The sequence below is a fragment of the Pinus tabuliformis genome, chromosome 2_2 (assembly GCF_031772625.1).
Source record: "Pinus tabuliformis cultivar Carrire ecotype Pingquan chromosome 2_2, CPIR1, whole genome shotgun sequence".
Lineage (NCBI taxonomy): Eukaryota > Viridiplantae > Streptophyta > Pinopsida > Pinales > Pinaceae > Pinus > Pinus tabuliformis.
The window spans coordinates 1,027,284,447-1,027,300,266 of record NC_142300.1 but is presented as its reverse complement, the minus strand read 5'-3'; the positions used below and the strand labels follow the sequence as shown (position 1 = coordinate 1,027,300,266).

Genomic DNA, 15,820 nt, shown 5'->3' with positions numbered 1-15,820 from the left:
GTGTATTGAATAGATTGGGAAGTTTTGGGGCTTCTCTTGACTGCTTACCACATATTTCATCAATGTTTCGCGGTATAATCTCTTTGGCTACCCAAAGACTGAAATGGTAGCATAGGACATGTCTAATTGCAAAGATCCTTGGAGTTTGGCCCCCCAGGATCTGGACAAGAGCATACCATACTTAGGAGGTATGTCAGCTACTACTACATCCATCAAAATTGTCTTGGTTGGGTATTGGACCAGGGAGACACATAAGTCTTTAATCAATCCTAAGCACCTGACTTGGCTTGAATCAAATGAGAATAGATCTTTATAAGGTCTTGTGATGTCTAAGTCGAGTTTTTCCATTACAGATTTGGGCATTAAGTTGTGTGAGGCCCCGGAATCAAACATTGCATTGTGTAGAACCTTATCATGAATGTTTAAACTGACATAGAAGGGTGGAACCCCTCCATTTTCTGTTTTTCCATTAACCTCAGGGCCAAACAGTAACTCTGGTTGATCATCTAGGACATTCACAACATCTTTATTGTCTGATACTTGGAGTGACTTGTTAATCTGCTGTCTGTATACTTGATGTTTGGCCAATTCCGAAAGAGGGACTGATATCTTCAGCTTACTTATTTCTGTTTCCAAGTTAAAAGGCTTTTCCAATTGAACTTTGGCATTCAGTGCAGCAGGTTTTTCCTTTTCGCCTGGGTTGTCAGTGATCTTTTGTTCATGGTTGGCATGATTTTGAATGAAATTGGTACCATGTTTGTTTCCAGGGGTGGTATATGCCCTTGCCTTTGTAGGATGGAGCGGGGCTGTTTGATTTTCAGAGGGCTGTTGTTCTGAGATGTCCTCCACAGTGACTTCTGTGGTATGTGGGTTTGAGTTGCCAGCTGATTGTAGAAGAGTAGTCTTGTCATTGGTCTTTTTTGGCTGCTTACTGTCCCTTGGTTTAAGAGGTTCGGGTACATCTATAGTTCTAGTCCTTAGTTTATACTGTTTGTGTACTTCATAAACTGCTGCATCATAACCTTCTCTGAAATCAAATGATTCTCCTGACTTGGTGTGGAATTGATTGTCATTATACATGTCTTGATCTTCTTGTGTTAAAAAGACCTGATGTTCACTGTCTAAACCCATTAGGTTGATGTGAGGTTCCTCAGTTGGTTCATTAGATGTTGAAGCCTCAGCATAATTTTCTTGGAAAGGAGGTCTGATGTGCTGATCAGGATCAGCCCTTCCAACATTAGGATTTTGATTCTTTCTAAAATTTGGGTTTCTAACATTGGTTGGTTGACCTTCCCATGATGATTTTCTTTCTATGGTTTCTACCTTATCCCCAAGTCTGTCCATACCTTTGATGATTGCATCTAGCTTTTGCTCAAATGATGAGGGTTCTTCCTTAAAAGTGGTTCTTCTTTCAGTTCTTGCCCGATTTCTTTTAGCAATCAGATTTGCCTCTACACTTACAGCTATGTTTTGCATGTCTGCCAGGGTTGCAGGGGCTCTTTCTCTTAATTGATATGCCATATCAGCATCAAACCCATCCGGAAATTTGATTAAGGCAAGATCAGGTGGAGGTCTAAGATTTTGAGGAATGGCATTATAGACAGTGTTGAATCTGGTGCAATAGTCTAAGACAGTTTCTTGTGGGCCTCTCCTTATGGTGTCATATTCAGATAAAATGTGTAGAGGATCCTTTTTCTTTTCCCATCTGTTCAGGAAGGACTGATAAAGGGCACCCGAATCAGCTATGGAATTTGCAGCAAGTGCCCTGAACCACGTTCTTACTTCACCTGTTAAACTTTGGACAAAAATTTTCATTCTTACATCATCATCATCTATTTCATAGTTTTCAAAGTAATCTTGCATTTTCTTGGTATGTTGTAAGGCAGTGTATGTATTGGTTCCATCAAAATAGGTGATCTTACTTTGGTAGTCCTGAGGCATAGCCCCAGGATTACCAGGTAGCTGAAGGGGAGCATAACGGTTAGCCATATTTGCAGGGATAAATGGGACAACAGGTAGAAGGGGAACAACAGGGACAACAATACCAGTTTGTGTATTAGGTGGGGGTGTGAATAGTATGTTTTGGGAAGTGGATGAGGAAGAGGGGGAAGAATGGGTTATGTGAGGATGAACCGATGGTTTGACAGGTGTTGGGATATAACTTTGTTGAACTGCCTCAGGGCTGGACTCAGCAGATTCTTCTGGTTCTTTTTGGTTCCTAAGAGTCTTGGGAATCAAATTAGGATTATCGAAAACAGGTGGAGGATTTGGGTCAGGATTTGACCTGGTATGCCTAGTTCTCTTTTTAGGAGCCAGCTTCTGAACTTGTTTTTGGTATTTTTGAGAATATTTTTAGAATGGTCAAGGGACTGCTTAAATTTTGTAACCACTACCTAAAGCTGATAGCAGTTGGGAGATTCGTTTGTTCCCCAGTCGAGTCGCTAGTAATGTTAGTACTCAGGTTGTTCCCTTTGACTCCTAAGGGAATACGGCCGAGGTAACCACAAACCAATCTTTGGATCACAGGTTCTAGCCTACTTGCAATCAGAGAGGGCTCTCTCTTTAGAATTTAGATTTGTTTAGTAATGGTTTAGGCTAGTTATGATGCACTGAATTTTGTTTTAAAGTTTTGGTTGAATGATGTCTTCTAATAGCTGGAATGCAATTTTCTGGGGTTTTAGTCCATTGGGCATTGGAGTCTGTGATTATGTGTTGTTTGAAGTATTTGGTGAGAATGGTGATACTGCAGGGCCAGATGGGCACTCATGAAACAATCTTCATGTTTGGGAATATGGATTGTTACCAGCCAATGAGAGGCAACTAAGAATCTTTCACTACACTGGTGATATGGAGAAATAAAATATTACTCAGGAGCAGATCAGAATTCCCGAACAGTATTTACTATGAAAGAGTCAGTGTAAATGTGAGCAATTAAGAATTTCACATTCATAACTAATTCTGAAGAAGACATACATAACAGCAGAGATTGAGTTTAGGGTGTTCAATGAACAAATCCTGAACTATTCTTTTTCTCTAATGCTAAGCCTATGAAACATACAGCATAAGTGGATTATGAAAGAGAGGAAAACATAATAACACGGTTCAGAAAACTTATTGTGACACCAAATAACGCAAGAATCCTGTAGCGCAAGCAAGCTCATCACAACACTTCAAACAACTCAGAACTTCAGAAATTCCATCAGCTTCTTGTATTAAAAGTCTGAGATTATAGTATAGCTCTTCAGAAGAAAAAATCAACAACCCCAACAAGTTTATGCGTGGGGATATATATACAATCGTTTTACAAAAATATCTTAATGATGAGTCATTTGCTCAATAACTGTCTTTACCAACTTTCAAAAATAGCAGATGCAATAGTTATTGCTACTTTAAATGAACAATGAATGACTGTTCACTTCTGTCAGAAATCTTTTGACTTTTGGAGGCAACCGGGTCGGTCGGGTGCTTTGCATTGATTTTGAGAAATCTGCCCTTTACTGCCTTGTCATGGTGTGGCTGCCTCAGCCCCATCATCTGCATCTGTAGGTCCTGCTTTGGTTGCCAGATTTGATTGCTGAGTTGGCCTTTTCCACTCCTTTCCCAGTCAGAGCAAATATATCAATTTTCTGAAAATGCCGACTTGTGATCGATACACAAAAATTTGGTGATAAAACCTATTTCTTCACAGCAATGTTTGTATCATGCCCATCCACCATTCCTGTGTAGGCAATTGGTGTCTTAGGATTTTGCCTAAAGTCTCATCTGCCTCAGTGTATTTGTAATAGTTTGGAGGCACTTCAAAAAGATGTCTAATCTCATTCATAATAAAGAATAAATTCTCCAGTTTTTCATAGAGACTCTGCCCAGATGGAGGCCCTGTTTCCTCTGGGGCACTTGCTGATGCAGTGATCTGGTTTGTGGCATATGTATTGACTCTTTTGGCATAGTTTTCATGAGATAGTAACCTTCCTGCACTGGTTACCAAGCTGGGAAGACCTCTGTTATGTAATGCTGTAATTTTTTCAATAAATTTGTTCACATCTGCCTGCATTTCTTGTCTGTACATGATTTCTCAAGGTAAGCACCCTCTTTACTAGTAAAATGGTATCAGTTCTGCTAGTGATACCCATTGCTGCCAGCTGGGGGCCAGTGCGATTGTTAAGGACATTGATCATCCTGTTGGCTACTTTAGGAATATTGCCTAGAGATGCCCTTGCTCTCTGATTTTCTGATTGGGCCCTGCCTATGAGATCCATATGCTCATGGATAGTTTCAATATGTTGCCACTGATCTGTAATAGATTGACCAATGTTGGCCCATAGGATTTTCTTGATTTCAACCACAACCTTATCAAGAGAAAGCTCTTTTTTCAGTTCCTTTATTCTTTTCTCAAGAGCCCTTACCTCTCTTGTTTTTTCAGCAATGCTCTGCTTTGATTTATCATACTTTTCTTCAATGGCAGCCAATTTATCCTCGGTCTCTTTTAGTTCAGCCATCTGTGCTTCTAAAGCTTCAAGCTCCTTCATCATATTCTGCATGCTGAGGCTGGGTCCCTGTTCTGATGTTGTTGTTGGTGCTGATACTCCTGTAGCTGGTGCTAAGCCTGAAGGGCCTGCCTCTGATGTTTGTCCGATGGGAGGACCTGCTGCAGATGTCTGTTCTGGCAACACTGGTACTTCAGCTTGCCTTGTTTTCAATGCTACCTCCAATGCACTCTCTGTTTCCATCAATCTCTTGTATAAACTGAGGAGTAAGGCAACCACATCCTGATCCTTCTTTTGCTCTGCCACCTCTCCAGTTTGAGGGTGAAGCGTAGCTGGCAGCTTGATATGCTTTCTCATAGCTTCTTTGTCTTCATCTCTTTTCTTTAATAGTGCCTGCACACCCCTAGGGTCCTTTGGATCATGACCAAACTCTATAATGATCTCTTCCAAGGGCTTGATTCTGTTGTCCTTGGCTTGAGATGATGCCTTTTCTAATTCTAGTTGAGCAGCAGTATTGTGTAAAGAATTTTTCAATTGGTGTGCCAATAGGGTTTTATCAGCTAATGTGGAATAGAGCATCTCCCCTGTTTGCCTGTGTAGCTCGATCTGGTCCATGGGGTGGATGTCTTTGGCAAAAATTTCCAAATTACTTCTGATATAATCAGCAGCTGTTTGAGGTTGCTGCATAGTAGGCCTAAAATGACTAAGAGTCATTTTTTGTTCTTGAATATCATAAGCAGACATTAGTCTCTACTGATTAGTTGGTGCCATTTTCAAGAGTTGGTTGTAGATTTGGTACTTGAGAGGCTCATTTCTTTTCTTGATATCTATGAACTGCTGCTTGATGCTAGAGTCCGCCTTAGATCGCTGCCTTGAAGAACTCACCTCTGCCCCATGTGGCATGTCCTGTCCTTGCTGTAAGGAACTGGCCGATGTTTCAATGCTAGGAGGGGGCATAGTATCGGTTGGTCTCTCTGGTAATTCCTCCTCTGAAAAGGGATTTAGCCTCTGTCTTTTTTCTCCTTGCTGGTCCGCTGAAGTAGTAGGAGGAGTGTCCTCTTGCCTATCCCTTTTCCTCATTCTTTCTTCATTAGTAGGTGTTTGTAAAACTGAGGATTCAAGTGTTACCTCCTGCCTTGGAGGGATTTGTTCTTGTGTTTGCTATTCTGTGGAGGCAGGTGCCTTAGCTATGTCTTGTTGTTGTTCTACTTGCTGTTCCACATTGGGAGGTGACTCCCCTTGTTGCACTGTTTTTCCTTTAGCCATGTTTGCTGCTTGATCAGTTGCTTTGGCAGACTGCTGGGGAACGGTGGACGAAGAGGCAGCTTCTCCAAGATGCCGAGGGGCTGAAGACCAAACCTGTCCAAAATATTCCAAGTCAACTGCCTTTTCTAAAGTTTTAATGGCTCTTTCTGCTAATTCTTCTTCAGAATAATCCTCCACTAAGGTGCCTTCCCTCCACTCTAGTTGGTTAGCATGTTTTTCAATTTCTGGAATGCTAAAGTGATCATAGGTGGCAAGCCTATACTTGATTCTTCTGAGGCTTATGAAATGGTTAGGGTCATAGGGTGCCCAATAGAAGCTGGTCTTGAGGAGGAGGCCTTTTAGCATTTTGTCTGCCTCTTCCCAAGCTTCTTCCCTCTTGTTAAAGATAAATGGACCCAATTGATGCTTAATTTTCAGTTGTGCTTTCTTGTTTCTGCTATGAAAGTGAATCATATCTGCATTGTCGAACTGCCTGAAGTATTCTAATGCAAAGAGTCTCATGGGAACATACTTTGGTATCCTGTATGGGGCTAGCTCACAGCCATATATTCTGATCACTGCGTGGTCTTGGTAGAAGTACCAATCTCCAATGCTATAGTTCTTAGAAAGTTGGAGGATTTTTTGCATATCATCAGTGAGTCTAGGAGGAGGATAACTCTGCAGCAGGGACAATGCTGGGTGAATGAAGAGGTCAATAAATTCACAGTAGTTGTATGGTGAATAATGAATATGATGGAAGACTGATGTCCAGAACATTACAGATCTTCTATTTCCCTTTGCATCTAATTTCTTGAGGACAACAGGAAAACTATCAGGCTGATTGTACAATAGGAGATGATATATGTAGGAAGTGTATTTGAATACTCTCTCTCTCTCCAAGTTCATGAATTGTTCATGAATCTTATCAGCTATAAATGTAGCATAGTCATACTGGACAGCAGGGGGCTGTCCTGGGGTGAACATGGATAGCATTACCAAGGTTGTCTCATCCACAAACTCACTGGTTTTGAACCCTAAGATGGAGGATATCATGTCTACTAGCAGTCTCCCTATCTCATTGAACCAGACATGTAGATAAGGGGGAGGCTGCCTGGGCTGGAATTCTGGAAGCATAAACAATTGGCCAATTCTTGTAACTTGTGAGTTGGAGAGCTTGGCACCTTGTTCTAGTAAAAGCTGCATAGTAAGAGGAGCCAGTGGCTTTGTAGGTTGAAACTGTAGCATTTGGTTGATGTCTTCAGGAGTGATATGGAATAAGACAGAGCCTAAAGGACTCAGAACAGCCCTTTGATTGGGGTCATAATTTGTGCAGTATTGGTGAATCAAATCAGGGAACTCATTGACCTGAGGGAGATAATAGATTGGAAAGTGGGATTTCCAGATTCCCAAGAGGTCAGTACCATCTCTGTGTTTCTTTTTTAACTCACAAACTGTTTCTATGTGGTATTTGTTACACAGCTCTACAGTTTCTCTCAACTGATAATCTCTGTCAGCAAGGGCCAACCATTCCAGGTCCTTATGTGGGGCATTCCAAGGTGCAATATTTAATGCCACAGGGGTCTCCATTGTTAACTGATACTTGGAATTTTATTTGAACTTGACTTTCTGGAAAAAGCAACACAGGGCAGTGAATTTCAATGAGCAGGGCAATTTGCAGAGAGAAACAGGTAAATTGGGGTGAAACAGAGTTGAAATGCTCTTGGGAGAGATTTAAAGAGCAAATGCTGGGACTGAGAATTGCTTTTTCAGTGGATTTGTCTGGCAATGGCTTAGAGTCACAAATGCGCAATAAGCTGTGAAATTGTGATAATTTTGCACAATGGGGGTCCTCTGCAGGTGAATTTGGGGATTACAGTGGGGGACTGAAGCTCTAGCTACTCAGGATTTCTAGCAATTCTTATGTTTTCCCTCTTTTCTCGTTTGATTTAGTGAATTTTGCAAGGACCAAGGTATGCAAAGGGAATTTGATAAGTACCTGGGAACAGTATGACGATTGTGTTGAAGGTCGGGTGAACACACGGCGCCAGCAGCTGGGGAGCAAGCTTCGGAGTTGGCGGACAGGCGACGTAAACGGTCATGCAGGAATACAGTGTGTATATGGCGAAAAAAATGGGAAAAAACGACTTTTGCGCAATAATATAGAAAATTTGGTATTTGGCGCCTTTTTAGTGGATGACGTCAGCATGACGTCATTGGTCCGATCGGGTACGGAGGAGTGACGTGGCAGCTCGTGATTGGGGGTGACGTGGATGGGCGATGTGGCGGACAGGTCGGAGGAATGGCGGGGGGTGGGGTGAAGTAATGCTGATGCGGAGATGACGTGGGGCGGGAGCGGGACAGCGGTAATGAAAAGTGGTTAGCGGTATTATCGGACCGCTTAGCGTACGGGCCCGGTAATGGTCAGAGGCCGCCCGCTCCAGTAACAGACGGGCACGCGTCCCTGGCCCTACGTCACCCTCTGACAGATTTCGGGCGGTAAAGGACGGACAGAGGGGGTGGTCCGAAATCATTGTGGGCCGTCGGATGGGAGGGCCTGGATCCGACGGACGACGGGCTGCAGACGTGCGAACGCGATACGGCGGGACCCGGCGGGAATTTTTTAATATTTTTTGTTTTTTGGTGGGGCGCGCCGGAAAACAAACTTTGGGAAAGCGGATAAAAGTGGGTTTTTTCCAAAATTTATACAATGAGCGGGGATAATGCAATATTGTGGTTAATAGGGTAGGTAAGGGTTATTAAACTAACCAAGTGTTAATTTAATCCCCAACTATAGAATGAACCAAATACAAGAAACCTTTGATTCTGTAACATTTGCCGAACTTTGAATATATGGCTATAATGCCCAGGGGGGGTATTTACATATTTTTTGGGCTTTTTTCACAATAGTGCTATAGTAGTAGGGGAAAAGGGGCACTTAGGGAGTTAGATAATAAGGTTAGAAGTCAGTGTGAATTGGGGATATGAAAGATTGAAAGTGAGGAATAGAAAACTAAGTTTAGTGAGTAAACCTAGATTTAGAAGTAGATGGGGAATGATTTTACACAAGAAATGTGGCTTCTTTTTGGAGAAGAAGGTGAAAACTTGTCATGAATTTTTCCAAGGAGAAATACAAGAAGGACTATTTAGGAAGGTCCTAAAGTCTTCTAGGGGATGTTAGAAAGAGAGTCTTTGGGGGAAAACAGGGGGAGTTAGACATGCTCCTATATTTTGTCCTCAAGATGCTGCATAGATACCTCTGCAACTGCTAACATGTGCCTTCCTGATCAAGGCCAAAACTGAATAGGATCAGGCTTCTGCAACTTCTGGCTACCTACCCAACTTAGTACCTAGCATTTTTTGTTACTTCAGGGAGGGTGCATTTAAACTTGCAAACCCTCATATGCTCTTTTCTTTTTGCTGCCCTCCTATCTAAATCTACCCTTATATCTTCCAAGGGCCCAGATTAAGCTGGTGGGCTCCTTCCTTTCTCTATCCAGCTAGTCATCTGTCAAGCTTGAACTGTTTGAATAGGTACTCATTCCCTAGTCTAAAGCAGGCAATTTAAAACATGGCATGGCCCAGTTTGAACTGTTCAGCCATCCATCAAGATAGCAGTGGCATTTTGATTGGCCACTTTCCTGGCCTTTCTTTGGGGTTCATTTCAATTATTTTTTCTGACCCATTCATTTTCTTTCCCTTTGCTTATTCTTTTAAGGCATACCCTCTTTACATATTTTAACTTTTTGCTTCATTCATAAAAAATGGAACCTTTGCATCATCAAAGATGAACATTTTTGGCATTTCCACTGTCAATCATGAAATATGAAACCCTATTGGTATAGGAGGCTAACACAGCCCATAAGTTATGCTGCATGGCCCTGGACCTCTCAAACCATGGTGAGAATTGTAAATATTCAGCCCACAGGTTATGCTACATGACCCTAGACCTCTCAAGCCATGGTTTCTCATGTTACAAATAAGTATTCAGTGCATAAGTTATGCTGCATGGCCCTGGACCTCTCAAACCATGGTGAGAATTATAAGTATTCAGCCCACAGGTTATGCTGCATGACCCTGGACCTCTCAATCCATGGTGAGAATGTGGCATGGAGTTACATTTGAGCCACTTCAAAATAAAATATTAAGTTCTTTGTTTTTTCCTATGAGAGCAATAGAGAGGACATTATCTTACATTTATGCCACTGCTACCCAAAATGTAAAAGGAACATAATTTCCTCATTAGAACAGTGGTACATCATTGATATTGGAATCCGGAAGCCCTCTCTCATAAGTTCTCCATGTATCTAGTTATCCCGTTTACAACTATTCCATGTACTCAATTATCCCCTTTTTTTGTCAAAATAACTTATAGTACATTGTAGCATTGTAGCCACTCTTAGCAGATTGGATAATTTGCAATACTTTTAGCTCGATAATGAAAACCTAATAACTTAGGGCCCACTAAATACCATAAATGCCTACAATACTACATGCTTTGCACCAAATGTAATATCTGAATATTAATTTCCCAAGCACTCACATACCCTATATTAAAAGCTTGTAATTTGATATATTGTGATGCTAAAAAATCTGTAAGTAATTAGCAGAGACCTCCAAATTGACCAAAAAGAATAAGGATGCCTGGTAATCATGCGGTTGTGTTTAAGCCCTGACCTTCCCGGCCTGGAATATCTACTTTATTTCAGTTGGACAATCCAGTCCTACTTGATCTCTGTGTAAACAGATGTGATAACATAAACTCGAGTTGCTCTGGAGTGTATCTCAAATGCTTGCTTTCACTGGCAGAATGATCAAGCAATATGCTGAAATTTTCAATGTAGTTCCTGTAAGCAGGAATTACAGCTTGCTCAATTTTCGTAAAGGTGCCCTCTCTGAGCTCTTCATAAGATTCATTTATATAGACATAGCTAACCTACCAGGGAATTCCTAGTATGATGAACTTGATTGCTACATCTTACCAGCACATATTCTACAACAGAGACACTGAACTTGCTTGCTACAACCTTACCAGCACATAATCTGCAACTGACACACAGAGATCTTGAAGAATTCCCCCAGAGCTCTTGACAGTGCCTACTCACTAATAGAGACAGGTCTATTTGGAGCCTTTTCAATCTCTCTCTATACAATCTTCACCCAGATATGGAGGTTTGTCATTTATGTCTCAAGCAGGTCAAATTTATTAGAGTTAAGGAGGATTTTATGGAAACATGAACACATGGTAGATGGTAACAGAGCTTCTGGAAATAATTATGTTTGTAAATAGAACAGAGCTTGGAAGAGCTAATAGAGCTTCTGGAAATAGAACCTCTTCCTGCTCTTGGTAACTCTTTGAAAAACTTTGGCATTCCTTGTCTCCTACCTTATCCTAATCTCCTCTTTGATCACTTTATGTACATTTCCTTTACTTCTTATTGTATAACCAGGCACCAAAGCCACCATTCTCCAACTACTAATGCTTTCAAGCTTGACTGTAGCTAACCTTAGCATAGAAAAATTAATAAAACTTGAGATAAATATAATGCCTCAAATAGACCTGTGTCATTCTAGTATCTGATGATTTGGTGTATTTAACTTGGAAAGATACACCTTCAAAAAAAATAGTTGCAAATGCCATCAAATGTATCTGTAACATTGCCTTCATGTGAGAACTTATTGATCTACACTTCCTGCACATGTTTCTAAATGTATTTTTTTCCACATCAATACCACATGAGACTATATGGACTACATCCTGGTTACTCATGGGTTCACCATTCTCTTGATATCACTTTGCACACCTTTAGATTAGTCACCCATTGGTGATTCACCAACATTCATTTTAACTAATTCCAGGAGCTTACTTCTCATTGAATCAAAATGTACAGTTTGGGCATAGTCTTGTACTATAAGCCTTCATCATTGTAAAAGATGCATCTCTGTTTAGCTGGGAATTTTTTTTGTTTATTTAGTTGTCTAATACCAATGATTCTATTTGCAATTCTGAGACAATAGAGAATAGTTATGTTCGCCTTCCCATTCCAACCCCCTCAAAGTGCTTACTATCACTAAGTTAATTTTTTGCACACATCAAATACCAATGAATTATAATTCTTTCCACGACTGCAATTAATATATTATTGTTCTTCAACGTCACAAGCTAGTTGGAATTCACATCAAGTACAGGCTTTGAATTGGACATTTCAACATATTCTTGACAACTCTTTTTTACTTTGACTTCTAATTCTATTTCTCAATCGACTTTTTCAACTTCGCTTACAAGTGTTAGAGATGAGCTTGGTTTGTGCTCCTACTCCAGTGTTAGAACAAAGTCTTTAACACCTGATGTACTTGGACAACAGATTTTTGTTACACATCTTTGATCTTTTCCTTAAAAATCAATTTCTGTATGAAATTATTTCTTATCAATTTGCATGCATATAAATTGTTCAACACTGTCAGCTCACACCGTGTACTTGATCCAACCATGCAGCCAAAGATGAAACCATCAATAAGAACTTTTCTTGCAAGGTGTGCTTCTAGTTAATATAACTTAAATCCCCTCTTGTCAATTAATTTGTTGATTCATTATGGAATCTATCCAACAAATAAATTAAAGGTAAAGGCCTCCAGTAAATCTGCCAAACTTATTGGATTGGTTCAATATCGACCAATCCTCTGTGTTCCCAAATAAAGCTTAAGCAGAATGACTTTACCAGAATCCGTTCTTAGACATTCCAACATATCAATTGCATGAATTTTGCAATACTTCACGATGCAACCCTTACCAATGACACTGTGGTAGGTTGGAGTTGTAGCAATAAAGGTAATGTTGGATGCTATGCGTAATTTGGAAAAGGCTTACAAGGTAACATTCTCCCAATTTCTTTTGAAATCATGGTATATATTCTGAGATTTGGAGGAGCCATTTACCTTAGGCATTGTGACTGTTTGTGTTCTTAGTGTCACTGCTAATCTAGATAGTATCATAAGGAGAATCCTCATTAGTGCATTGAACAGAGCTGTCTTGTTGTTCGTCACATAGAATTATGTTGGCTTCTTGGAGGCTGCCTTCAATAATTAAAGTTGAGAGCACCCTTTGAACTCTCCATATCCTTTGTGTCATTCAAACTTCCAAGCCTCAAGGCCTTGTTATTCACACTTCCATTTGATAATATTTTTTTCCTTACTTGTAATAATGAGACCAGCGTTCCATGCTGAGGGTCTCCAGATATATAATTTGTAGATGCATGTATGTCTTCTACCTATTTGATTTGTTCCTTGATGAGGTCTAGGCCAACCTAAGTGAAGAATGCAAAAAGAGGATCCAGTTATTCCAAAATGGTCATGAACATGCAGTTTCACTTGCATTGATAGCAGTATTTGCAGCTGCTAGGAGTTCTTCATGATCATCATTTGACTCCCAAAATTCCTGTGCTTTATAGAACTTATCAAACTTTCTCTAGTGCCCCCTTCATGTTCTGATATTTGTATTATATTAGAATTACCTTTGACAACTCCACAGAGAATAATTCTAATGCCAGTTTTTGGTACAAGCTTGAAAGAAACTTTGCCTTTGGATTTACCTTGCTAATAGAAAACATTTGTGTGTTTTTTGCTACTTATTCCCAAAATCTGTAGAAGTTGCTATAGATAAGTAGTGATTGATGACAAATGAAGGGTAATCAAGTCGTTGCTTTAGTCTAGAGATTATTGCTGCTACAATCACTCTTTTTACAAACGTAACACAACAAATATCTTCACCATTCCTCTACAGTAAAATAAGTTGCACTAGAAGATGTACCTTGGGTGTTAAAATATTCCTTTTGTTTGCATCTAAAATGTCCTCCTTTGTTCTAAATAAATTCCCCACATCTTATAAGCATAAAATAAACCAAGTCCTCAAGAGAGTTGGGGAATGTTAAAAGTTCATCTTCACTGATGCAGATGTTACTGCCACCTGACAAATTTTCAAACAAGCCTGAGAATCTAAGTGATGTTGTTGATTTTAATGTTATAAGGCCAGTCATTATATTAGCTTTAAATATCAACATTGGAATGGCGGAAAGAAGTCCACATAAGACATTTCAAATCAGGGAAAATCTCTATCAATCTCTCAACAATTATTAATTGTTTGATATTGTAGATCCTACCAACAATATATACCATATCTTGTATGCCTCAAACCATTTGAAAATTCCTTATGAAATCCTTCCAATGGACCTTTCTCAATGTTACGTTCTCCTTTTTGGATTATCCTTCCTTCAAATAACGCTATAAAGACCTTTGCGATAAAAAAACAGTGCCTATCAGCAATTTTAGATCGCCTCTTCCAAATTGGTTTAGGGTCCTTTTCTCTGGTGGTAAACATTCTCTTGATTGGTGGAACACCACACAAGATACAATCAATATGAAAACAAGTCCCATCACCAACTCCAACCTTTGGAGTTTTGGTGTTTGGAATCAATTTTCAGTAGTCCCAACCGTGTTTAGTTCATTGATGTGAATATATGTCTGCTTTGCTTGCCTAGAGGCTATAAAAGATGAATGTTCCACTGTTGTAAGACACATTGTGAGTTTCACATTGCCTTGAGATTGATCATGAAAACTGAGACTAAATTAAAATTATTGTGTTGGAAGGGACCTTATTTTACTGTGGACTCTGGTTTATTTCAATAATCGAGAGAGCAAGCTTAGTGGTTTACTCACAAATTCATTGAAAATTGAAAGCAGGTATAATATTCTAATGGAAAGCGTCACCGGGGTGCAGCTCAATTGTTGTATTATGTAAATAAAGAGACTTGAAATTCAAATCCTTGGAGGAACCCCCTCTTCTGAAGAACCACAACATCTCTTCCATGACTAAGCAGCCATGAAATATGTAAAAATAAAAACCATAACCATCCCTGTTAAACTGATTCTGACAATGTTTTAGAGGAAGCTACAGTTTGCTCATGATGATCAGAATGATATCTAGAGCTACCCTGTTCACATTTCCCCAAAACCTGCACAGTTGACGTGAAATCCTTCATAACCCACAGATGCCTTGCAACAGCCTCTAAGCTCATCCTTTTCTTCGGATCTGTGAAATCCAATAATGGCAGCTTGATTATTATGGTGAATTTCAAAATTTGCAGCAATGCAACTCTTAAAATTAAAATCTGCTCTGTAAAACATTCAATTGAGAAAAGTCACTTACCCTTGCAAAGAAGACCTTCAAGTAAGTTTGCAAGTGCTGGATTCATATCCTCTGGAAGTACAAGTGGATCATGAACAATCTAAGGCCTGTGAAGAACCCAACTTTTTATGGTTTAATTTATTAAATTGTCAATGTGACCGACCACTCACGAGCACTTTTCCCAGATACCAAGCATCGTTGAGGACTCATTGGGTGTCACTGTATACCAAGGGATTTCGTATGGGTTTTCTGTTAGAATCATGTGTTGAGCCCTAGAACTATAAAACAAAGCCGAAGACCACCAAAAAAAAATTCCTTCAAATGCGAACCCAAATCCAGGACGCAACTCCTCATTCATCCTAATTATCGGAAGCTGAAATAGGGGGGAGATTACCTTGTTCATTCAAGGAAAGCTGAGAACGACGAGAGCTTACCTTGTTCGTTCTAAGGAAAGCACAGAAGAAAGAGGGTTTGGCGAGGGAGATTCGAACTACGCTAGGTAGACGGACTGGCTAGGTAGACGGACGGGCTAGGTTGGGCTTTCTTTGGACAGCAGAGAATTGTTGAATCGTCTAACAATATATCTAACGGTTAATATTAGGACAGAAAGACATTTAGGGGAGCTCATTTCAGAGGGAAACGCTCCAGTTGTGAACAGTTTAAAAATGGAATGTGACTCTTGATATGGTTAAAATGACTACAGGTGTTCAATATTACTGTTGTAATTATATTAGCATCAAATTTAGCATGCGATAGTATGCAATATTTTTCAACATGACACACACAAAGACGCTTAGGTTAAGTCACGATTATCAAAAAATTAAACTTCCACACATTCATTAAACTTCCACACATTTGTGTGTTTGGTACCAAATAGGTTTGCTTCAATTTTACTACCAAAGCAATTATGTAA

At 39.9% G+C, this 15,820-nt stretch overlaps 1 protein-coding gene across 1 annotated transcript; it reads right to left on the bottom strand.

Annotated features, from left to right (window-relative positions):
• Window positions 1-14,560: 14,560 nt before the first annotated feature.
• LOC149196842 (serine/threonine-protein kinase GRIK1-like) lies at window positions 14,561-15,006 on the bottom strand. The gene is made up of 2 exons (XM_089403797.1): window positions 14,929-15,006; window positions 14,561-14,811 (listed from the first exon to the last, which is right to left on the bottom strand). The coding sequence occupies exons 1-2, from the start codon at window positions 14,972-14,974 to the stop codon at window positions 14,639-14,641; spliced, it is 219 nt and encodes a 72-aa protein (XP_089259923.1). The 5' UTR covers window positions 14,975-15,006; the 3' UTR covers window positions 14,561-14,638.
• Window positions 15,007-15,820: the final 814 nt, after the last annotated feature.